Here is a 25,138-nt window from a genome sequence, read left to right on the forward strand (position 1 = left end):
ATTTACTTATTGAGTCCAATTCCACTGGCATCTCTGAATGCCAAACTATGCCCGAAAAGACACTTCTCAATGCCAGAGTGTGTGCAAAAGGGGAGAGCAGGGTCCCCTAGTGATTGGGCTTTTCTAGCTGATCATACGACCAAAACGAGCACCAGTGAGAACAGTTACAATATAACAGGGAGTCAATTTATGGTCTTTCTTTAATATCATATACAGTTTTAGAAGAAAGCTAGACCTTGTTATCCCAGAGGAGGGACTAAAGTGGAAATATGTCTGGAGTGGGTGGTGGAGACGTTATATCAGGATGATGGTCCTTTCAGACCTACAAACATGCCGTGGAGGTCCCTGGAGTCCCTGGAGGTCACCCTTAAGCTCCATATGCCCAGAGAAATCCACTGTAGTACCTGTGTGAGTATCATGGTAATATCAGCTTTGTCCTAAAATCCCTGAGAAGAGCAAACAATGCTGAACATACTCTGTGCATTTATTTTTACTGATACCAAAGGATTTTGATGTTTTGAAGCCTCAAGTAGTTAACAATACCTCTTCCTAAATTAAATAGCCATAGACTAATTATAGCCAAAAAAAAATCTGCTCCCTAATATCTCTTTTAAAGGAAAAGAGTTTATTGTCAACTTGATGGTTCTTTCCCCTGTTTTCTAGGAAATGCAATTGTACAGACTCAGGATTAGAGACAAAAGGGACACAGCACCAAGTGATAACACTCCTTTCTCCTATCTTTGGTTGGTTTGGCTGAAGTGGAAAGAAAATATTTTATAAGATAGTCTAACTAGATTGGCATCCCCTTGAAAGGACAAGAGGTACTTTTGATAATTATTCCAGAAAAGTGGAAAAGAACCAAGATTTAATGTCATCCTAATTTTGAGGGATTAAGTGGCAGCAGATGGTATATCAGGATGTTAAAAAATAAACAAATAAAAGTTGTACAAGAAAGCTCAACAAACGTGCTCAGGATTCCTACCAGCATGGGATGTCCAATCCGTGGTGAAAAACAGGCCAACTTCTTTCTATTCCTTCGTTATACTGTTACACCATTGTAACTATAACTATAAATATATAGCTGAATTCAGAAGTAGTTCAGCAATGCAACTGTTCACAATCTATATCACTGACATAAATCTGAGTGGAAAACACATGGTAATGTTGCAAACCAGACCTGGATTCTCCTCCTTGCTGTTCCCATGATCCTGTGCAAAATGGTGAATCTCACTGTACCTTCCTTAGGTACATTTGAGAATAATGATCACTAAATTTAATTGACACTTACTTTGTGCTGGAAACCCTGGGAACCACTCTACAAACATTCAGATTTCACTCCCATGACCATTTTATGAGGAGAGTACTGTTTTTGGTGATGGACAGGGAAGCCTGGCATGCTGCAGTCCATGGGGCTGCAGAGTTGGACATGACTGAGTGGCTGAACTGACCTGAACACTCCTTAACACTGATGCTCATAGAGGCTGTGTGTCTTTGCTTATAGGACACAGCTAGCAAGTGGTAAGTGGTAGAAGTGGGTTCAGACAAGGTTATTTGACTCCAGAAGCACACTGGTAACCAGTGATACTATGACTTAGCGCCTTGGACTACTCAGTTTTCCATTTCCCTCCAGGGCTAAAGTTTTATGATTCTGAGTAAATTCTGCTATGAAGTAATACTGTTGTTTAGGGAGAGGAAAACCAGAGGACAGGTACTTATTTTTAACAACTGCCTCTGTGCCGCACGGCGTCAGGTGTTTAATCTAGCAAATGGGTTTAATGCTACAAAAGACACACAAGGCAATGTTATGGAAGAAAGGGGTGCTGGGCCGTCCAGGGTCTGTCCTTTCTTTTACACTATAGAGTTGCTGCTAAGAAGGTTCGGGACACGACACTTTACAGCATATCTCACACCCACCTCTGGAATTAGGTGTGCTCATGGGACTAGTTGTCATGGAACATAGATAGCGGCAATGTAGGCTGCTTCCTGGCCAAGCGGGTAGGAAGCTGTGTCCTTTTACCATCCGATCTTTCTTTATTGTGAGCTGAATGCACAGGGCTCTGAGAAGCAAGAGAAGGGCATAGCTAGAGGCAGAGGGACTCTGGCCCCTAAATGAGACTATGAGAGGAAGGAAGGGTCCCGAGGAGGAACACTCATGTCATCTGCCAAGAGTGAGAAATAAGCTTCTCCTGTGTTAAGCCCCTGAAAATTTGGAAATTAACTATTATAACAGATAGCATTATCCTAACCATTACAGATAGTATGAACTTTATCTGTATATTAGGAAACTGAAGCTTAATCAGGTTAAGCAACTGACCCAAAGTCAGACAAAATGTCAAAAGTGATATTATGGGGGGTGACGATGTGGGTGTACAGGATAGGGTCTGGACGCCTACTGATTCCTTTTTAACTAAAGAAGGAAGCAATAGCAACAAAGGTTTTAGATTTGAAAGAGTGAATAGAAATCATACACATATTTGTAAATGGTCCCCTTTCTTTTGCTGATGGATATTTATACCCTTCCCTCCCCCCATATTGTTTTTTAAAATATATATGTTTGTTCAGTTGCTTAGTTGTGTCCAATTCTTTGTGACCCCATGGACTGCAGCACGCCAGGCTTCCCTGTTCTTCACTATCTCCTGGAGTTTGCTCAAACTCATGTCCATTGAGCCGGTGATGCCATCCAACCATCTCCTCCTCAGTTGTCCCCTTCTCCTCCTGCCTTCAATCTTTCCCAGCATCAGGGTCTTTTTTAATGAGTAGAATTTGACCTCTAGCCACGACAAACTGGAAAGGGCTTCCCAAGTGGCGCTAGTGATAAAGAATCTGCCTGCCAATGCAGGAGATACAAGAGACACAGGGTTCGATCCCTGGGTCAGGAAGACCCCCAGAGGAGGGCATGGCAACCCACTCCAGTATTCTTGCCTGGAGAATCCCATGGACAGAGAAGCCTGGCGGGCTATAGTCCACAGGGTCGCACAGAGTTGGACTGAAGCAACTTAGCATGCATGCATACATGACAACCCGAAAGCCCAGGCATTTACGTTCAAGGACTTAAACTGTGCTTCAAACTCCTGGTGTTGCCTCAGGATGCTATGTGAGCTTTCGCAAGTTCAGCAAGACTGTCCCAGGAAAGCATCCCACTCAGGTAAACAAAACTTCCCTTCAGCCACACTCTGCAACTTTGACCATCTTGGAAAACCTCAAGTGAGGTGGGAGTGATGGGCAAGAATGACTACATAACTGACTCCTCATATTTAACACCACCAACACTGCAAAGATTGTTCTGGAGTAAAATGTAGGGGAGGCAGTTAATTGGTGATTCATAAATAATAAATATATAGCAAGGATATTAGAACTAGGACAATAACATTGGCCAAATTCTTTGAATACTTTCCAGAGATAGAATTTTTCCCACTCTAAGAGAGTCTGGGATTATCCCAAGATCTCAGGAAGATCAGTAAATTGGGTTAAGCAATTCTAATCTGAATTTTCCAGAGAATGACAACTCTCTGGTAATATAGATACCAGAGTGGACCAAGAAGAAGTCATAGCAATGTGATTAACAAGGGGAAATAAGAAGAACTTCAGGCTTGCAATAAAGTGGATAAAAGAAGCTGTAAACAACCATTAGTTATATATTTAAACTCCATTAAATGAAGGCATATGGGTAACAAGGAAACAGTTACATTCAGGGGATTAGTATTACATTCAGGGGATTCTGAATTCAAATACTTATATTTTATTGTAGATCAAATATATCTGTACATGTGGACCAAAAAATAAATCCCCATTCTAAAGACGTACCTTACTAAAACGTCCCCTTTCAAACAGCTTTAAAAGGTGAAAGAAGTCAGCCACTTTTGAGTTCATCCCATTGGTGCAGTGATACTTGTAACAAATGTTGTAAATAATTTAAATATAAATTTGCATGAAATAGCCCTCTCATATGTTCTTAAAACAGTCTCTAAAATAATGACTCTAATAGGTTGATTTGACATGGATGCTAGGATGGCACTATTAGTAGCGCCAGTCCAGGTTGGATGCATGAGACAAGTGCTCAGGGCTGGTGCACTGGGAAGACCCAGAGGGATGGGGTGGGGAGGGAGGTGGGAGGGGGGTTCAGGATGGGGAACACATGTACACCCATGGTGGATCCATGTCAATGTATGGCAAAATCACTACAATATTGTAAAGTAATTAGCCTCCAAATAAATAAAGTTTATATTTTAAAAAAAGCATTTACAATCACAGTGTATTTGTAAAATGCAAATAAACTTGATTGAAAGTTAAAAAAAAAATGTCTAAATGATTGAAAAAAACTAGTATTCTTTCCTATAAAACCAGAGATTTACAAGAAAGCTGATGAACTATTTTTGACAATTAGAAGTCTCATTTTAGAATTTCTGGAAAAATGCATCTAAAATGTTGCTGGCTCCTGTAAAAACGTCTGCTTGAGAGGCAAAAATATTAACCAAAGACATGGTCAAAACAAGGTCCATGAATACCAACTAGTAAATATGGTAAAGTTTTAATATTTACTAGCTAAAATTATGCAAGCAAAACACGCTTGAAATAACTAAATCAAATTCACATTAGTACCAAAAGGACCAAGGTCACAAAATATTAGGTTCTCCTCTTATTTTAAGACAACTTGTAGTTTTTAAACTGTCAGTCATGACACATGACTCAACAGTGAGTCTTGAAATAAATTCAGTGGGCTTATGTTCAACATTTAAAAGTAGTGGATCTACAATTAGCATTCTAAAATAATATAAAAATATGGAATAGAATAAAAATACTATAGTACATATTAATGTATATAATATAGTACACAAATGAAACTTAAGATGTGCGTGTGTGTGTGCATATGTGTGAGAGAGAGAGAATACACATTTGAAGGTCATAACATAATATATGGGGAGTTGAGGGATACAAACAGTCCTTTGCCCTTAAATCTCATTTTTTCAGTTCCATCAAAATGCCTGGCCTGGAATTCAACAATAAAATATTTCTTTCTCTACATCGTGAATATCTGGGGGATTTCAAAAGCATCAGTGAAAAGTAGGACATATCTGTGGAACCCTGCTCAATGTTATGTGGCAGCCTGGATGGGAGGGGAGTGTGGGGAAGAATGGATGCCTGTATATGAATGGCTGAGTCCCCTCGCAGTTCACCTGAAACTATCACAACATTGTTAATCGACTATACCCCAACACAAAATAAAAAAGTTTAAAAGAGAAAAACATAAAGTAAGATGTATCTGGGAAGAACAAAATTTTAAGTTTCATCAGCCAAGGCTGACGTAACTCCTCTGTGAACAGAGGTCAAACGAATAGAACACAAGTTAGTCATTTTTGTGATGAGAGGTTTGCTGGAAGAGTAGATGCCAAAACCATGAGATGGTCCTAGGATTTCACACATTTAACCTGTATCCTGTCCGGTAGCATCGCTCAAGGATTCCCTCACAGGGTACTCGGTGTTTCGGGATACCATAAAAGTCAACAAGAAGAAATGTGAATATGTGCTTTTAGGGTTTTTAAGGTTTTACTGGGCAGTACATTCACAGACACTGTGGATAAAGGTCTTTCTTAGGTCTTTGCTTTTCATACTAGCTACATGAAAAGTATCTCAAGGAACATTTAAATCAAGGATCCTAAAGCCTCATTATATATCAGGGGGTGTTTTTAAAAATAAAGATATGTGCACCATACCCCCAAAGACTACATTTCAAGTGGTTTGGGGATGGGGTCCAGGGATTTTTAATAAACATCTCAGCTGATTTTACTGTGGAATTGGGTTTGAGAACCAATCAAGTTCTTCTATTCATGTGATTCTTGAATTCACCATTATATTTTTAACATACCTTTGTTCTTTTGTTAGGTAGCTATAATTTTAATGACATTTTTACTTAAATTAAGCAGGAATCTGCATCTGCTTCTCTTTTGAATCAACCCATGAGTCATTTTTTCTACTTTGTTCTTCCTTTAGTACCTCCAACCCCTATGGGTGGATTATGAGTCAACTTCAGTTACCATATGCCAGCTCTCAGTAGCAGCACACACAGGCAAATAGTACAAGATGTACAATATAATAAGAGTCTCTTTCGTTCAGCTGCTAAGTCACATCTGACTCTCTGTGACCCCATGGACTGTGCACGCCAGGCTTCCTGTCCTTCACTATCTCCCGAAGTTTGTTCAAACTCATGGCCATTGAGTCGGTGACGTTTATTAAATGTTCATGGCCAATAATAATATTGTGGTTGTTATCATTATTACAACTAGGAAGTAAAGCAAAGATACCTATTAAAAGCAAAATCACCAAAGTGATTTTGTCAAGACCAATGTCAAGAACACACTACTTCACAGTTGTTCAATAAACAGTGTGTGTTGATAATCTGGAAAAGGACAAGATGTTTGCTTTTGGGTCTCACTTACTTTTCACCTCCTACAGTGCCTTATAGACAAGTGAGAAATCAATGCAAGAAAAGTGTCACAGGTGTGTGCAGGTGAGTCTTGGCAAAAAGGTTCCTTCAATCATTTTTAAAACAATAGCATTCTAGGTTATACAACAACTCTCCCTGACATTCAATGGCTCCTCTACAAAGTGTAAAAGATGTCCAATGATATTAGAAGATTGAATGAGAATGTAAGTTTAGTTCTTACAGAAGAAACACAAAAGAAAAAATAAACTAGAAAAAAATAACTTCTGGGAATATGTTTCTACCCCTGTGTCTACCCCATTGGTTAGCCTTTGTGGGTCAGCTCACTTGCTCATAAAGCCATGGAACTTCACTGTACCTTAAGAGATGTACAGGATTAATACAATGTGCTCTCAGACTCAGGACCATGCATTGAGTCCTGTGAACTCCTTATAAAGGATTATTGGTTATCCTACAGATCATGCTGCACTGAATAACAATTAGTTAAGCCAGATTGATCTGAACTTTAAAATAAACAATAATAAAAGTAGCTCAGTTTTTTGTTGTTGTTATGAAGGGAATACTTGTCTAAATATAAAAATCTTCCATTGCTATTGCTTTTCCTATTACTGCTAAGATTAGTAAATCAAATGATAGTTTATGAATCTACATCTAAACCTTCTATTAAGTCTAACTGAATCATCACTATCACAATTAGTTGGGAAATTCACCTGTAAATCAGTCGTCTTTAACATATAGACAAAAATGAAATGGCATCATTAACAAACCTGAATTTCAAAGAACTGCTAACCTTCCATCATTACTTTGCTGCGCTGAAAAGTCCTACCTTCAACTAAGGAAGTGAGGAGGGTCACGTTGGCTGCTTTCCGTCTTCCCGCTGGCAAGTTCAGACCCAGCCTATCCAGCTTCTCCCTCAGGCAGCGACCTCCATTCTTGGATTTTGCTCTGTCCAAAAACAAACAAAGGCTAGGTTTTGCAAGTTGTCATTTAGAGGAACACAATAAGACCATCTGAGGTGTTCAACATGGGACAGAAGACGTAAGGGCTGAGGGTTGAGGCGCGTGGTATCAGTACAGTTGGAAGATCACAGTGCCAGTGACTTCGCTGGTCGCCCAGTGGCTAAGACTTCGAGCTGCCAATGCAGAAAGTGCAGGTTCAATCCCTGGTCAGGGAACTAAGACCTCACATGCCACACAGTGCAGCCAAAGGATGAAACACCGCCCCCCCAAACTACAGTACCAGAAAACGCCTGAGTCTTACCTTCTCAAAATGCCTCCCAAGAGTGAAGCGTTGAGGCATTCAGGGGGTGAGAGGCGTCTCTTCACCTCGGCAATGGTCACCTTGTATTTGGAAGTAGAACTGAGAAGGGACAGACGACCAGGGACAGAGCAAAACAAGTCTGTGGGGTTGACCACACAGGTGCCACCTTTGGAGGGAAAAGTATATTATATATTAGTGACCGTGAGCACAGATATTAGTAACTATATAAAACACAGTTACTATCACGATGATACTTAGCATTTGGAAATACACAGTATGATTTTTCTTTCTTTTTTTTTTTAAATTTTATTTATTTTGGCTACAGTGGGTCTTCGCTGCTTTGTACTGGCTTTCTTTAGTTGTGGGGATCAGGGGTTACTCTTTATTGTAGGGAGTGGCCTTCTCATTGTGGTGGCTTCTCTTGTTGTGGAGCACAGGCTCTAGGCGCGTGGACTTCAGTGGTTGCAGCACACAGGCTCAGCAGCTGTGGCTCGTAGGCTTAGATCCATAGCATGTGGAAACTTCCCGGACCAGGGATCGAACCTGTGTCCCTTGCACTGGCAGGCGGATTCTTATCGACTGTGCCACCAGGGAAGTCCCACAGTATAATTTTTCTTATACATTCACCACCTGAGATATCTCAGAAAGCTGCTCTGAAGATGTCTCTTCCAGTAACACTGAAGCTTTGTCTTTCAAATATCATACAGAAAATGTTTGTGAGGGTATGATTTTCATTTTAGCCAAAATTAGCCTCCTATGAAGTGCTGGCTGGCCCACCAATGTTCATTTTGCCATCATCCACCACCAGTCCATCCTAAAGGAGATCAGTCTTGGGTGTTCATTGGGAGGACTGATGTTGAAGCTGAAGCTCCAATACTTTGGCTACCTGATGCGAAGAGCTGACTCATTTGAAAAGACATCAATGCTGGGAAAGATTGAGGGCAGGAGGAGAAGGGGACGACAGAGGATGAGATGGTTGGATGGCATCACTGACTCAATGGACATGGGTTTGCGTGGACTCCGGGAGTTGGTAATGGACAAGGAGGCCTGGCGTGCTACAGTTCATGGGGTCGCAAAGAGTTGGACACGACTGAGCGGCAGAACTGGACTGAACTGAACACCAAGAAACACTTCAATTAGTTAAAAACCTCAAACTATACCAGCTAGCCCATAAAGGGTAGGTATTACATAGCCATGGCTCTGTGTGTATGTGTGCACACACATGTACACAATGAGTAGATATATTTTTATCCATGACTTACCATACACACAAAAGGTTTGAAAGCTCTGTTCTAAAATGATTGAGAACTGCCATCTCTTTCCCTCATCTATCTGCCAAGTACAGGCACCAAAGTCACTTAGTCCCCAGGTACCATTGAAAATCACATGCCCGTTGCCAGATACCTCCAACCCATATGTGCACATGTGCATGCTAAGTCACTTCAGTCCCGTCTCTTTGCGACACTATGGACTGTAGTTCTCCAGGCTCCTATGTCCATGGGAGTTTCCAGGCAAGAATACTGAGTGGGTTGCCATTTCTCCTCCAGGAGATCCTCCCGACCCAGGGATCGAACCTGCATCTCCTGTGGCTCCTGTATTACAGACAGATTCGTTACCGCTGAGCCACCGGGGAAGCCCTGCACTGTGCATGGGGCATAGGAACTTGAGCTAACATTAGAACATAGTAACAGTAACATATAAAATGCTAGTGGCCATTAATATTGTTGTGCTTGTTATTATTACTATTACTAGGGAACAAAGCAAAGATAACTGCTGTTGGCAAAAATCACCAAAGCAATATCCCCCTGCTGGTGCTCCTGGAGCAGAAGCCTTCTGTCTCCAGGATCCAGAAAGCCCCCTGGAGCTTTTCTGTTCTCCAGGAATAACAGAGAACATCCCCTACCCTCAGGCAGCTGAAGTAGACTGAGGACCCAGAGCAAGCCATCAATCATGAGCGGGGAAAGTTTCCTACTGTCAGCCCCTCCTTTATTGCAAAAATCCTGAGCCAGTGTCCACACCACTGCATAGCCGCAGGATGCAAGGCTGCCTCCCCGGGCACCAAGGGCAGAGCTTTGGAGGTTCAGTGGCAAGTTCAAATTCAAAGGTTACTTTTCTGAGCATACACTGGATTTCTTGAGTTATGGGCATTTTAAGATCCATCTCCAGAAAAGGGTCAAGTTCAATGAGGTTAATGAGGAAAAAAAAAAGAGAGAGAGAGATGACGATAAAAGAAAAATGGGCAGGAGAGTGTTGCCCAACGGTTTTACTCAAAGGGTGGTTCTCAACTGGCAGCACTGGCATCTCCTGAGAGCTTGTTAAAAATGCTAAATCTCAAGCCCAACCTCAGACCTTGAGTAGAGCCTGCATCTGAATGAGTCCCTCAGAGGGCTCACCCGCACTTTAAGTTTTGAGAAGCACTGGTCTAGGACTCACCACCTGCCCTCCGTTCTTTGACAAAGCAGCTCAGATGGAATGTTATGTCCATCGGGTCTGCGGCATTAAGATTCAGGTGTGCTTTCTAGGCACAGGGGTTAAGGAACCTGGGACGATTTTAAAAAGAGGCCCTAGACCTGGGTGCAGAGAACAGACTAACTTGCCCCACTCTTAGGGGATTCCTACCCTTGTGCTGTCTGGAATTCTTCCTGCTTTCCTAGGGTTATCCAAGATTCCCCCGAAAGTGCTGGCACCCACCAAGGTCTTTCTCCTGAAGCATTCCAAGACTGGAAATCACCCTGAATGCCTCCTACCCCAAAACACAAGAGAAGATAATAAGAACATCCAAGCAGCCAGCTCGCTACACGTTGGAAGATGCGCCATGTACACTTGGCTAAATTCCCAATGGTAGAGTTTGGAAACCGGCCCCCAGTTTGAAATCTAAAAGGTAATAGTTTCAATGATCAGATTTGAAATCTTTTTCTTGGTAATTAAATTTGTAGCCAATATAGTGGAAAAAAACATACAAATGCCTGCCTCAGGAGCAGGGAACAAAAATTCAACTGTGCTTCTTCATCTCATATTCTCAGAGAGGATTTTACAACCAATAGTAATAATAATAATTTCCCCAGATGTCTAGAAGTAGATCCCTGTTGGCTCAGATGATACAGAATCTGTCTGCAATGAAGGAGACCCTAGTTCGACCCCTGGGTCAGGAAGACTCCCTGGAGAAGGAAATGGCTACCCACTCCAGTATTCTTGCCTGGAGAATTTCACGGATAGAGAAGCCTGGAGGGTTCCAGTCTGTGGGGTCACAGAGAGTCAGACAGGAATGAGTGACTTGGCTCACAATGGTCTAGAAACTACCATTATACTTTCACTGATGCTCTCACTTTGTACTTGTGGATGCAAAATGTATTTTAAGGACTTTCCCAAATGGCACAGTGGGTAAGAATCCACCTGCCAGTGGAGGGGACCCAGGTTCAATCCCTGGTCCCTGGTCCAGGAAGATGCTGTGAAGCATCTAAGCCCATGTGCCACAACTACTGAAATCTGCACGCCTAGAGCCTGTGCTCTGCAACAAAAGAAGCCATCACAATGAAAAGCCATGTCCCCACAACGAAGAGTAGTTCCTCTCGAAAAGAGTAGTTTCGCTCAACACAAGTAGAAAAAGCCCACATCCTACAACAAAGACCCATGCCCTCCTCCAGGGTATCTTTCCAACCCAGGGATTGAACCCAGGTCTCCCACATTGCAGGCAGAGTCTTCACCATCTGAGCCACCAAGGAAGCCCAAGAATACTGCAGTGGGGAGCCTAAAGCTTCTCCTGGAAACTTCCGGATCCAGGAATCAAACAGAGGTTTCCTGCATCACAGGTGGATTCTTTACCAGCTGAGCTACCAGGGAAGCCCAACAAAGACCCAATGCAACCAAAATTAAATCAATAAACTCAAGCAACCGCTCAAAAGTTGAGATGAATAGGAAAGTAAGTTAGGTATCAGTGAATCTGGATTTTATTGTCATGTAAGAATCATGACCATGTGAGCTTCAGAACTTAGGTCATACTGACTTCATCTGAAGCAGAAATATTAAGAAGATAATACCCTGAAGGTTCAGTGGGTTAGGACTCTGTATTTGCACTGCTGGGGACCCCATGACACGGCCAGAAACAAACAAACAAAGAAATGATAATGTCTTCACTAAAAAGTCACACATTTTCACCTGATAATGAGCCTTTCCCTGTGGTCACTAGGAATCATTAGCAAATTTATATTCTTGCATAAATCGTCTTCTCTTGCACACTAGCCAGTACACAGTGGAAGACACAGGAATCTCATTTAACTGGTCTCAAGTTTATTATAAGTGTATGTGTTGTTTTCCAGGAAAGGAAAGAGCATAGTTTTAGAACTTTCCTATCTTGGCTAATCTATGGTAGGTTAGACATGAAATTTAGGGAGATGCATGAGACTGGAATTTTTGTAAAAATTTAAAAAGAGTTAAATTGGGTTTTCTCCAACTGGAAAATTGCTTCCTTTGGACAAAGTGAACCCACATGCTAAAAGCCAGCTACTTTCAAGGAAGTCACTGAGTCTGCTACCTCACCAAAGGTGAAATCCCTGAACCCTAGGCCTTGTCTCCTGAATCCAGGTTAGTCTTCTGGCTTATGCTCAAATAAGCATTTATTAGGTAAGTCACACAGGCTGCATATTAAGAATATGTTTTATGCACACACAAATTGCCTGGAGGATTTATTTTGTATTCAGGATTAGCCATCAACTCCAGAGTCTTTTATTTTTTATGTCACAGCATCTTTAAAGGGAATTTCTGTTACTTTGATACTTGGCATTGCTGCAGCCTTGGGGAACTCTCTTGTCCTGGCTGAAGATTTGGCAACTTGTAGAGTTTACAGCAGCGTGAGGAACTGATGTCTTTCTTCCCAGTGCTTTATTTTTTAAGGAGGAAGAAAAGAGTCATAGGTCAACATAACCAGAGTTTTGCATTTGGAATGAAGGTGGGCCATCTCTAAGGGGATCCAGACTACAGATGGCAATGATGAGATTTCAAAGAAGGAAAGGCATGACAGGGTCAAGGATGCCAAGCCACTGACAGTGTTCCTCCTCAGTGTCGCTAGCTGAAGTTCCTCATGGTACCTGTGATGCATGTCAGCTCTGGTTGAAATCACGCAATATTCATTCCAGATCCAGCACTCCAGTTAGGGGCATCTCTGCTGCCATGGCCAAAGTCCTCACAGCCAGCTCTCTTTTCCAAAGAGTACATCTCTTTTCCATTCATAATGTGCAGAGGCAATAATACTTCCACGGGGCTTACTATTTTAAAAATAGAAATTTGGAGATAGAGACTCCTATTTCCAGTGACACTTCAAACTCAGATGGGTAGCTATAGTAACAGCATAAGAAATCATCTACTCAAGGTCACTTGTCTAGGACATGGCTATCATAAAAGGGATAACTTTGCCACAGCTATACTGAAAAGTCAGCCAAAGACAGTATGTGGGGCAAAACCAGCACAAAATACAGAGAGGCAGATCCTTCAGCTGCCAGACTCTGTCAGATCCAATGAAGCCAAAAACAGCGCGGGGAGGGAGCTGCGCCTCTCCTGGTGTGGCCAGGGACGGTGTCGGGGCGGGAAAGAAGTAAAACGTTGGCCGACTAGTGACCCATGCCACCTTAGGGGAGTTGTTCTGGGCCTCAGTCTGCCCATCTGAAAAGTGGGGATGCTCACACCTGCTCTATTTAACTTGAGGGAGTAAATAGGCGAAACGGAGGCACACGCCCTCAGTATCCACAGTTTTCAAGCCACTCAACCCCACCATTGTGCAGAGCAGCCGCCGCGGCGCTGGCGGTGGAGCGCGATAAGACTCCGCCCACTTTGTGCGCGGCTACGGAATCGGAAAGCCAGGCGCCGCTGCCCGAGCGCGCTTTTTCTTCTCCTCCCAGGCAATTAGGGCCGAGGAAACAGCCCGGGCCGTCTCCCAGGAACTGCGGCTCCCCTGGAGCCCCTAAAGCTGCCTCTAGGCTACTCACCCCCACTGGGTGCCTCCCCGTCTCGGAACAGAGCGGGTGAAGGCGAGAGGCCCCACGCGCTCTGCAGGTGCGATCAATACTTCCCGGCGGGCTTCCGGGCGCGGGCCGCTGCGCGCAGCCTCTCCAAAGCCGCAGCGCCGCCCCAATCGCTGCCGCCTCGGTGTTGACATAATTAGACCAAATCTTGAGAGCAAAATAAATGTTCTGTTCGCCTTACAGCCAAACAGATGTTTACAATTCAAATGAAAGAAATACAAACGGCAGGGATTTTTTTTCTCTCTCTCTCCTTCTTTATCTCCAGTGATCGCTCGTTTTTCCTGACACATTAAAAAATGTGTAAGCGATTACAGGAGTTTCCTGTCCCTGTTTGTTCTTCGGCTGCATTTCTGCGAGGTGCGCGTGTAAACGGGGTGGGGTGGGATCGTTCTCGGCTGCTTCCTCTCTAGCCTTTCGCCCTTCTCCATCCCAAACCCCCCAGGAATCCCCTTCCTCCACGCAAAGCGGATGTTAATTGTAATCAAACACCAAAGGGATAGGGGCTTAACTGCAATTAAAATGGGCCTCGGGATGCTGTATCTGCAGCGAGTTGCAGTGTTTAGGAGAAGGTTATGTAGTAACAGGTATTACTGGATTACCAGGTTTGAGTGCGCTTCTCCGGGTGAGGATTCCACGCAGAACAAAAGAAAGGGAAGTCTGCATAGACCTACTGTTTTAAGGTGGCGATGGATGTGCAACGGTGTGTGTTGCGGGGAAGGAGGGGGGTGCGGGGAGCAGGGGGTGAAATTAATCCCCATTTCCCAGCGCAGAGAGTGCTTTGGCTTTTGGTGATGTTCAAAGCAATAACGAAATTAAGAGAGGCGGCGATAGGCTATGGAAAAATAGTTCCCCCTCCCCGTAAAATAGATTTCCCACAAACCAGGCCTCTAGATCCTTTCCTACATGAATTTTAGACTTCTTAAAGGAGACTGAATCCTGGATCTGCAGCATCTTTATTTGGTAGTGCAAGACAGGTGAGGCTCCTGGTGTATTTCTGACAATATTTTCACAATAGATGAGCCACAGAAATGAGTTTTGGCGATTTAAGAGCTATTCCCTGGGCTCTGACGAAAGATGAGGAACAAGGCTTCTCACCCCACTTCAATCTTACTCCTTTCAAGAGCTTCCGAAAGAGCCAAAAGGCTCTCTCTAACCCCAGTTCCAAAACTCAGGACCCTCGCGAAAACCGAAAAAAACAAAGGAAAGTTCGTCTTCCTGCCCAAGCCGCCTGTGGGCAGCCATGAAGGCGGCAGACAGGAAGAGCGGTCAGGCCCATCCACTGTTATTGGCTGACTGGGCGACTGATGCCAAGCTCCATTTCACGGAAGCTTTTTTTTTTTTTTAAATTAAATCAGATCTGACAATGTTTGTACCGCAGCGTAAATGCCTCCGCTGGCGTGCCAGTCACCTCTAAGCGATCTGACAAACTCCAACTCTCTTAAAACGTGCAGAGTTCAGATCATATTAATTCCCCAAAAATGTTTTGATTCAAAGTAGTTTGTATTTTGTGTAGCCACGGGCAATCCGGTAAGCGCTCCTGCCTGCCCGTGGCCGGGTCCGCTCCCTCTCCGCGTGGCCCAGAGGCTATGGCGGTATTTAAGCTTCTGAAATTAGCCTGGGGCTGCAAGGCAGAGTGATCACAAAGCGAAACAAGGGCGCTTCCCCTCTTCACTTTTTTCATTTTTTTCTTTCTTCCTTTTTTTTTTTTTTTTTTTTTTGAATTTGCCATCCCGATTTCACACACAAAAAAGACCAGGGCCAAAATGTCACTTTTCCACCCAAATATGGAAAAGCTATGTCTTCTCTTCTAATCTCCTTTCTCTTCTGAAAGCCAGGAGCTCCTACCCAATTGAACCCCTACCCCTGCGATTTCAATCTAGATCCACTCATTATTAGCTTCATCATCATCATCGTCGTCATCAACATTGTTCTCCTTCTGTTAAATTCTCAGAGCAAGAAATGAAAGGGACCAGCATCTGACAAAGGGGAGGGGGCCATGAGGGAGCCTCAGAAGATTCATGGGGAAAAGAAGAGTGGGTTTTCCTTTCTTTCTTTCTTTTTTTTAATGATTAAAAACACAGACGACTCCTGTAAATAGAAGCCTCATTTCTTCAAGAGATGCCTTTTGAAACCCACTATCTGAATATTCAACGAAGGCAAAGCTCCACTCTGTACGTACAACATTAATATGATCTCTGCAGAATTTGCTACTCAGAAATATTAACATATCAAAGCCGATGCCGGAGGCGAGAGAAGCTATCGATACGCGAGCACGGGGTAAAGTAAAGATTATTGGTTCTGATGGTTGGAGTGGCGGAGCTGCGGGCAAAATCGTGCACACCATTAACCGAGAGTGAGCGCGCGGGGAGCTGCACCTCCGAGGCGGTGGCAAATATTTTATCTAGGTGGTAATTACCTCGCCGCTGCCCCTCTTCCGCTTTCTTTGGCTATAGGGCTTCATTATAGGCAAAAACAATGTAACTGCTACTTACCAAAGTGAGTCAGGGAAATGGTATTTTGTTCTCTGCAAACAGAAGTGGCTAAATTTAAAGAACCGAGACATCACTGCCCCCCTACCCCCAACAAACGCACACACTCAGCACTGTAAACAGGACAGCCTCTCCCTGGTGAATCTGTGTAGGGCATTAAGGGGTCTTTTTTTCTAGAAGAGCATCCGGGGATCTTGAGAAGTAAAAGAGAATCTCTATTTTTTTTTCTCCCATTGCAAATTCTAGAAATCATTAGAAATTTAAGTGAATCCAAGAGCTCAGCAGGAGAGAAACAATGGCAAAAAGTTGTGCTTTTCAAATCATGTTTCATATGGTGAGTCACCGGAATTAGAAGAGAAACAGACTTTTCCATCTGAGCTATATTGCACAGTGTGGTCATATAGCAGAGCGCGGGAGTTAAAGTCCTCCCAATTCTTGATGAACAAAGGTGACTTGAGCTACGGATATTAGAATGCTGTCTGCTGCCATGACAATAGAAACTAGAAACTTCCTTAGCTGTTGTTGAAAAACGAGTCCTAAGATGAAGGACCTGGGACGGCGACAGGATAAACACCGCCTTTTAATGCAAGACTTCCTTGCTCTCCGTTTGTCAATTGTCATGAACATTGATCGTTTCAGAGTAAACAGACACACACAGACACACTCCCTGGTCTCTGAGGCACAACTAAGTTAATTGGTCTTTTTCTAAGACACGTGGAAATGGAATAAACTCAACAGCTAAATTCTGAATTCCTTCGCATGGAGGGGGATGGATCAAGCTTAGTCAGACAAAAGAGATGTAAACCCCCAAGTTACCTCCCATTTTTGCTTGGAGCCCTGGTGTTCTTCTAAAAGATGAATATTTGATTTAAAATACATTCAGCTGTGATTTTTAGGTGAATGACACCGAATTCTACAAGAGCAATCAAGCATCACCTAAGGAAAACCATTTCCGTGGCTCTGAGAGGGTAGGAACGCAGTTCCCATCTTGCGGTGACTGGAGAGCGTTGGCCTTTCTTGGATAGATGGTTAAGTCTATTCCGTAAATCTCTTCAAAAATTCAAGTCATTGCGCAGCAGCCTGTGCAACGTTTCCAGCTCCCCGCCTGGGTCTCAAATAATTCTAACCCCCTGTCAGCTATTGTATGATCTGATGCAATTTCCAAGCATTTGAAAAGGTGATCTTGGAGCAAGCGCGGAACTGAACGCAGAAAGGCAGCAGCGAGAGTCGGGCTCCGCGAGGAGCCGGCTCCGGGCGCTAATTAGTGGCGCTGTTCTTCAGCACCACCGACGTCTCTGCGCGCCCTGACCGCTTGGCGTCACCTTTAGTGTGGTCGCCTCCACACACTTGTCACCTGGCCCCCCTTTCGCGTGTGTTTTAACCCCCTCGCTCCAGCAATATGTATATTTTATTTCAATTTTCACTAGTCTAGGCCTATTTCATGTCTTTTCAATATGGCTGAGTATTGGCCTGGCTGAAAGCTTAAATCTGGCTCATTTTTAAAAAGTCTTCCTGGAACAACACTAGCATTTGGGGGGGGGGGGGGCGGGGGAACAACTTTCAAATCTCCATAGGGTGAAACAACAGATTTAAATAGCCATTTTCCATGTAATGGAAATCCCAAATATCCACTCTGACAATAAGTTTCTCAAAGGAAAACATTCTGTTTTCTTCCCACCTTAATTTAAATGGATTTTTCACGTTGGACGCTGGGTTGTAAAACCTGCAGTTTAAACATGAAAGAAGCCACTGCTTCCTATCCATGCAATCCTTTCTTTGGAAAAGCACTGGAGTCTTTCAACAAGCTTTGAAAGGGATGGAGAGGGACTGAAGAACGTTTATTTGGTGCCACCAGGAGTGACTCCGTTTTTAGTGGTTCAGTTACTAGAGACAACTGTGGCCCTGGAGCTGGAATTAGTCCTGGTGAATAGGCCATGTCTTATTAATTCGTATGAAGTTGGGATAACAGCTGGTCCCCCTTGCGTTGTGTGCTCCTCGGGTTACTCAGCTTGCTAGGAAAATAAGCTTCAGAAGCTCTGAGTACAGTGAAGTGAGGAAGCCAGTGAAATTGGCATTGCCTTGAGGCTCATAAAATGTCATAGTTCAAAACCTTTTGTCAAAATGGAACATTTGAGATGCAGCCCTCTTCAGTGTCTGGGCTGAAATCAACAGCTCTCCATTCTTGCCTTCCCCCCACCTTCCAATTCCATGGGTAACTCTGGGTTCAGATGTTTTCCTCAACAGATGGGAACAAGAAAGCTTTATCTGGTACCGTTAACACCACCTCCTCTTCTCACCCTCCCTTAAAGAAAGAAATGTTCTGGACATTTAGAAAAATAAGGGCAGCTACAATATTGGTGTTTCATTAGCTTTCCCTGAAGCCCAATGAATTTAGCCTTTCACAGAATCCTTCAAAGCCTCAAGCTAACACCAACACCTCAAACACCCAGGCTGTGGCTGGCACATTTAGGGCTAAAAGAGACCAGAAATTCTGCTCGAGGATGTGGTGATGGGGGAAGGGTATGTGAGAAAGATTTTTTTTCTTCTTTTTTCTTTTCTCTTTTGCCGCTAACTTTGATTCTGTCACTGTGGACTGAGGAAGAGCAAATCTATCACTCTCTTTTGGGCACAGACACTCCACTCCTCAGTGGAGTAAGGGAAGCTTTTTAATCTGGGTATGCCTGTGTGGGACAGGTGTAATTGACCAAGAGTCACTGTTTTCTTTATCATCAAGTGGGGATCTGATGTTTAAAAGCACTGCTGGACTTTCGAAACAAAGTAACAGATGAGAGAAGAATGTTTAGTTTCATTATGTTGTTACTTACCTCTTCTTATCACTCCACCTTGGCCATTGAGAACAAGCCCACATTGGGCTTCCACAGAGCCCTTAATGAAAGAAAAAGAAATACAATCACTCACATGGATACTAACAGATACATGAGTTAAGTCTTTCAATCTGCTCCAACTCTGAACCCCATATCCTCATTACCCCATAGTAGACACTTAGAAGCAACCATTGAGCTGAAGCAACTTTGGCAGCACACACTATTGTAAGGGGAAAAAATTGCCAGAAAAACCACAATCTAAAAGTTGTATAAATCTTAAGGTATGCATTTTACAGCACCACACAATATTACACTTCAAAGCACCTGAATGCCTTTTATCTTGGCATAAGAGAATGAGAAGCCCTTTAAGTCTCCATCAAGGCACATAGCATATATATAGACAGTTTCCACAGCACTTTCTGCATGGAGCAAATTACACTGGAAGTGTCAAGCCTGGCACTGCAGGTTTCTTGGGAGCTCAGAGGAGCTATTTCAAGTGCAGGATTCAAGGTATTTTATGAAGGTACTGTTTTACCCCAGATGTAGGAACATCCTATCATGCTACCCAAAACGTGTCTTATAGAGGGAGCACCTTCAGCATCACTCACTGTATATCTTCAGGCTCCTAGTGGACTGAGGGATCATTTGAGCTGGGAAGAAGGAAAAGGCCTGCTGATTTTTGATTAAGAAAAATAAAAATTTCTGTCTGTCTTTTTTTTTTTTTTCTGAGTCGAAATGTGTTAAAGGCTCATTTTCCTTTACAAACAAACGAGGTATTGGACTTGAAAGAGGCCTTGAAGGGTGTTAACCTACCCAACAGCCCGTGAAGAGTTAAGTAAATGCGGAGAGAGTCGGTGCATAATAAAAACCCACTTTACAAAACAACCTTTACAGCCCTGGCTCCCTTTTGCCTCCCCACTTTCACCATATTGAGGCAGGCCTGTAAGACCCCCCTTTTCAACTTACTCACGAGTTCTTTCTTATTTTAACTGTTCTGCCTTAAAGTGATTATCAAATCAATATGAAAAAAAAAAACTTAGAGACTGAGCATAAATTAAAGCGGTGATGGGAAAAGGTGTGACAGTTTCCTTTGTTGGCCATAGCAAATCTTTTTAGGGGACTCAAAGATGGAACTGAAGCCACAAGACTGTTTGCATCTGTTAGGCAGACTTAGACCGCCCTCCAAACCATTGGACTTTCACTTAAAATTCTGTGCAGGGAAAAGTATATTTACATTTGTTGCATTTGAAATGAGGCATATGCTGATGAATGTTTTAAAAAGGAAGAAATAAAAGGAGAGAGACAGGTTTCTCCCACACATCCCCTCCCCATTTCTCTTTTTAAAAGTAGCTATGACTGTTTTGCTTTTTCATTTTGACAACTAAGTCCAGGAGGAGTGGAAGAAAATACCTTGCCAGATATATAACTTTCTCCATATATCCCTATCTATGTAAAAAATGTATATACACACTTCTATAGACATAGATACATAAATATATCATATACCTCTGTTCTCCATTTCTGCTAGTATCTTGGAGTGTTTCTCTCAGTATGAATTTTCCCTCAGTGTGAGCAATAAATGGGAAAAAGGAGGTTAAGAATGTAAAAAAAAAAAATGAAAATAAAGGTTTCAAAATATCTAAAATGGAGATGGTAGAGGCTCTCCAAGGGATGAAACCACTTTTCCTCCTAGGCTCAGCGCACCGTTAAGATGTTTATTTTCTTAGAAGAAATGAATCTTGGTCTCTTCACTTAACAAACTTTCCCCCCTCATAAGTAAAACATGTTGTTTGGTCGGATGACATTGCATAAATGACCAGTTGAATGGCACTAAGTCGAAAATTGGATAAACTACGGTGTTCTTTTGCACGGGATTCGCTCTTTGTCTGGTGCTTGCAAATGTTCTAATCCCCTCTTTTGAAAAATGCCCGGCTTTGTGCCTAGCACAGAAAAAAAATTTGTACAGATACAAAAAAATCAGCAGCAGACGCGGCTATTAAAAGAAGTAAATAGGTTTTAGTTGAGCTAAGCATTGAATGGCAGATTTTTTTCCTCTTGAGACATAAGGAGATCCTTGTGAAAAATGTAAAAATGCCCTGAGCGTATAAAATTATTTCGTGAATGTAAATGTAGAAAGTCAAGGTTTATGGAGCCAAATCTTTTTTCTTGTGCACCGATCTTGTGGCTTGGGCTCTTTGTTGGGACTATAAGGGCTTTCACTTTAATTTTAAAATAATCCCTTACTCAGAGGTAAGTGAGGGGAAAAGATTTTCTGTGCGCAACGAGGGATCTCTTCTGTCTCCAAATCGGGCTCTCCCAGAATCTCCCTTTTCGCTTCGGGGACCTTAGAGAAAGTAGCCAGCTTTGTGCAGACTAACAGGCAAAGCTGTAATTTCAGCCAAAAGAAGTTACAAATATGTGTCTTCTGGGTCTGTTTGGGACAAGTGTAGACTTGGAAATATGGCTGTGACAGTGTATCTACATAATTATAAATTCTATTGTTGGCAAACAATGTGCAAAAATACGTAAAGAGAGAAAGTACATCATCTGATTGAGTCATGGCCTTCACTGTACCTGAATTCCTTCCTTCCTTCCTCTTTCTTTTTTCCCTCTTTCCCTCCCTACCTTTTCTCCTTTCTTTCTACCTTCTTATTCATTTTCTCCCCCCCCCCCCACCCCTTTCCTTATTTCATTTCCTTCTCTTTAAGGAGTTGCATCTTATTTAAAAGTTAATGGCTTGGAGAGACAGGAGAAAAAAAAATAATAAACTTGTGAATCGTCCAGCGGGTGATGAGAGTGGGCACTCCTCAGGCAGCGAGAATCAGGTTCAAGCCCGCACCCGGGTTAGACGCACGGTGCAGAGGCTTTTACTGGGGTTCGTTTTTGAGGATTTCATTTGGGATCCTTCACTTTTCACAACAATCTAGAATACTGGTGAAACTTTCGCTGGAGCTCAGGGCTTCCCCGCCCCGCAAAGTTTTGGAGCAAATCAGCCCCCCTAGTTCCTAGTAAGCGCCCCACAAGCTCAGTCTGGGACAAATGCCTGAAATACGCCGGTAGACCGAGCAAAGCGCCGAGACTGAGGGTGCGATTGGTCATCAACTTATCGGGTCTTACTCTGAGTCCAGTTGGCTCAACCCCAGCCTCCTTGATCTCCCCCACCCCATCCCCTCGGGGACAGAAATGCGGATTCACAAAGACCTCGGTGCAGACCGACGGGAAGTAGGGGCCCCGCAGCTAGCCGGACTCCCGAGCGTCCAGGTGAAATGCCTGCTCCAATGAGAGGGACAGAATGGCACACGCCTCCTCTAATTGTTTTGATAACTTTCCATAAGTGGTGTGAGAGAGAGAGAGAGAGAGGGAGAGGGAGAGAGAGGGAGAGGGAGAGAGAGGGAGAGAGAGGAGACGGCTTACTGCCGGAGTATTAACGGTGCGGGAGGGGGAGGGCGAGGAGGGGAGGGCGCAGACAAATTCGCCGCATGCTTATTTACCTGCAAGTCGTCGGCTCCCGCGGCGGCCAGCCCCAGGCTGGGCCCTGGCAGGAGTCTTTGATCTGGGTGCATTCCATACTGAGAGCCATGGCTCATGAGGGACAGGTCGTGACGGCGGTAGGCATCGAGGCAGCCCAGCTCCCGCCTCTGCTCGTCCAGGCAGGACGACTTGAGCGCCCGCGCATTGTGCAGGTTAATAAAGTCGGTGGGCTCCCCGTGGTGGATCTGCTGGTAGTACTGCTGCGAGTGGTGGAGCGAGTTCAGAGAGTAGGCGTCGGGAGTGACGGCCGGGTGGCTGTGCTGAAACTCGTAATGGAAAGACTGGTGGTGGAGCGGGGTGTACTGGTGGTTAGTGGAGAAGTAGGGGGACGCAAACTCGGTGCCGGTGGTGGAGTAAGTTAGAGGGGAGGAGGAGGAATAGGCGACAGTGGAATTGGCTACGGACTCCAGACAGCCAAGCTGCATCAAACGGTAGCTGTTTGATCCGTCGTGACGTATCTGGAAGGAAGAGGGGGAAAGGGGAGAGCAGAAAAACTTGAGGTTTGTCATTTTGCAACCGAGGCGCAGCTCTCCCGGAGCCCGGGAGCTTTCTCTGGCTCTCCAAGCGGCGCGAGCGCGCAGGGCTCGGGCCGAGCCGCAGCCGGGCTCCGCGCCTTTACCAGGGAGCGGCTGCGAGCAGGCGGACTGGGGGTGGGCGGCCTCGTCCTCACAGTCGAGAGCGCGGAAAAAAAAAAAAATCCCCCACCCTATATAGGTGCGGGTGACACACACACACACACATACACACGCGCGCACACACACGCGCGCACACACACTCAGCCCCTGCCCAACTTGCGCGGGGAGCTGGGCTCCGGGAGCCAGGGTTTGCTATTGACTCCGGGGCTGCCCGGAGCAGAACCAGAGAGTCCACAGGCGCCCGGGAGCCACTCCAACCCGCTCCCAACAGCGAGATGCCTCGGCGGTCCCCGCCGGGATGGTCTGCCAGAGCGTCTCAAAATCATTATCTATGTTTTTTTTTTTTTTAATCCAGTCTGTGCAAATCGTCCAACTTGCTCATTTCTTAACCATTTGGGGCAAGGAATCCGACGCCCCCCACCTCCTGTTCTGCTTTACTTTCCTAGAATAAGCCCATTCCAAACGGGGTGCGTGTTCCCCACCCCCCTTGTCCACCTACCCCCCCCCCCCCTTCAATCTCTTTACTTTGCCTTTCTGAGTATCTTTTCTCCATCTCTATCTCTTTCTCCTCAGCCCTCCTCCCTTTCTTTATTATTAGGATTATGTTTTTCTCCCTCATTATGGCAAATGTTTCTTAACGTGGCAGAGAGTTGCCCTTCCTGGCGACAGATGTCATAACGAACTTTCCTCCCTTTCCTTCCTTAACTTCCCCCCGAAAGCCAGATTATAATTAAACGTAACGGTCCAATATAGATTAGAGACAGGGAAAGCTGCCACCGCCGCCGCAACCGCCGCCGCCACACACACGCGCGCTCAAAAAAAAAAAAAAAAAAAGTAATAATACCTCGGCATCGTGGACTAGTCCCGGAAAGGTAGTTGACATGTTGGGTTTCTCCGAAAGCTTACGATGCAATTTCCCCCTCCAAAAAAAGAATCGGGAAAAAAATCCAAACTTCTTGTATTTTCCAATTTTTTTTTAAGGAAAAAAAATGTTCTATAGATAGAGATCTAAATTGTAATGGCTTTGCCCGGATCAGATAGCTCCTTGCCTCGTACCCACTTAAAAACCTGTAGGAACAAAATTTTCCCTCTGCACAAAAGCAGCTCCCTGGAACAGATTTTGTACTTGCTGAGTATTTCTTTGGCTGATGTCGTAGGTCCCTTGGTAATATAGAAGTTTTGAAAATTAAGCATCAGCACTGAGAACTGGGAGGACAATAGGCAGAAGAGATTTATCCCAGGAGACAAGGAATAAATATTGTATCTTCGCCTAATAAGGAACTGGAGGTTCTTTCAACATTTTTATCCATTTTTTCCAACCTTTATCATGCTTTTCTATACCAACTGAGGTGGGGACTCATCTCTGCAGAGAGCATTTGCACACATTTTATTGTGAAGATAAAGATCTAGCCCTGCTGTGTGTATATTAGAGATAGAAATATATATTAATTAAAGCTTCCTTTTCCAAGTAAGTGTTCACTCCTATTGGTTCCACTCCCTGGATGCTGAAAGCTGCCTTTTTCCAACGAGCACCCAAATCAGTTTCACCCAGATTGGGGTATCTGCCTTTGCCCAAGTGGGAACAATACTCCTCTGTCCATATTTACATGAATTTGGGTTCTTTTCCCTTTTTTGAAAGGCAACACCTGGCAGTGGCTTACACTTTCAGCAGCTTTAAAACAAATAACCATGATGGGCAGTCCCCAGTTTCCATCATAAGGAAATAGTGTAACTGGCAATATATTTAAGAAAAATATAAGAGAATAAAGACTGGTGGCAAGATTCTACATTTAGGTGAAACGTTGTCTTCCACTCCTCAACCCAACCCGTTTCCCCCTCCTTGTATTTTCCTTTTTCTTTTTCAGAAAGACTGTTGAATAGGGGGTGGGGTGTGGATCATTTAGCACTGACACAAGCTATTTGAACATCATTACCCCCTAAATAA

At 43.9% G+C, this 25,138-nt stretch overlaps 1 protein-coding gene across 1 annotated transcript in view; it reads right to left on the reverse strand.

Moving 5' to 3' along the window:
• Positions 1-23,147, reverse strand: part of TFAP2D (transcription factor AP-2 delta) — a 58,285-nt gene extending 35,138 nt beyond the window's left edge. Inside the window, exons 1-4 of the mRNA XM_020885419.2 lie at positions 22,519-23,147; positions 19,028-19,088; positions 7,700-7,865; positions 7,266-7,384 (exon numbers count right to left, since the gene is read on the reverse strand). Coding sequence (XP_020741078.2) covers positions 7,266-7,384; positions 7,700-7,865; positions 19,028-19,088; positions 22,519-23,067 — 895 coding nt within the window. The 5' untranslated portion in view covers positions 23,068-23,147. The remainder of the gene's footprint in view (positions 1-7,265; positions 7,385-7,699; positions 7,866-19,027; positions 19,089-22,518) is intronic.
• Between the last annotated feature and the right edge of the window lie 1,991 nt (positions 23,148-25,138).

The sequence above is a fragment of the Odocoileus virginianus genome, chromosome 27, assembly GCF_023699985.2.
Source record: "Odocoileus virginianus isolate 20LAN1187 ecotype Illinois chromosome 27, Ovbor_1.2, whole genome shotgun sequence".
NCBI lineage: Eukaryota > Metazoa > Chordata > Mammalia > Artiodactyla > Cervidae > Odocoileus > Odocoileus virginianus.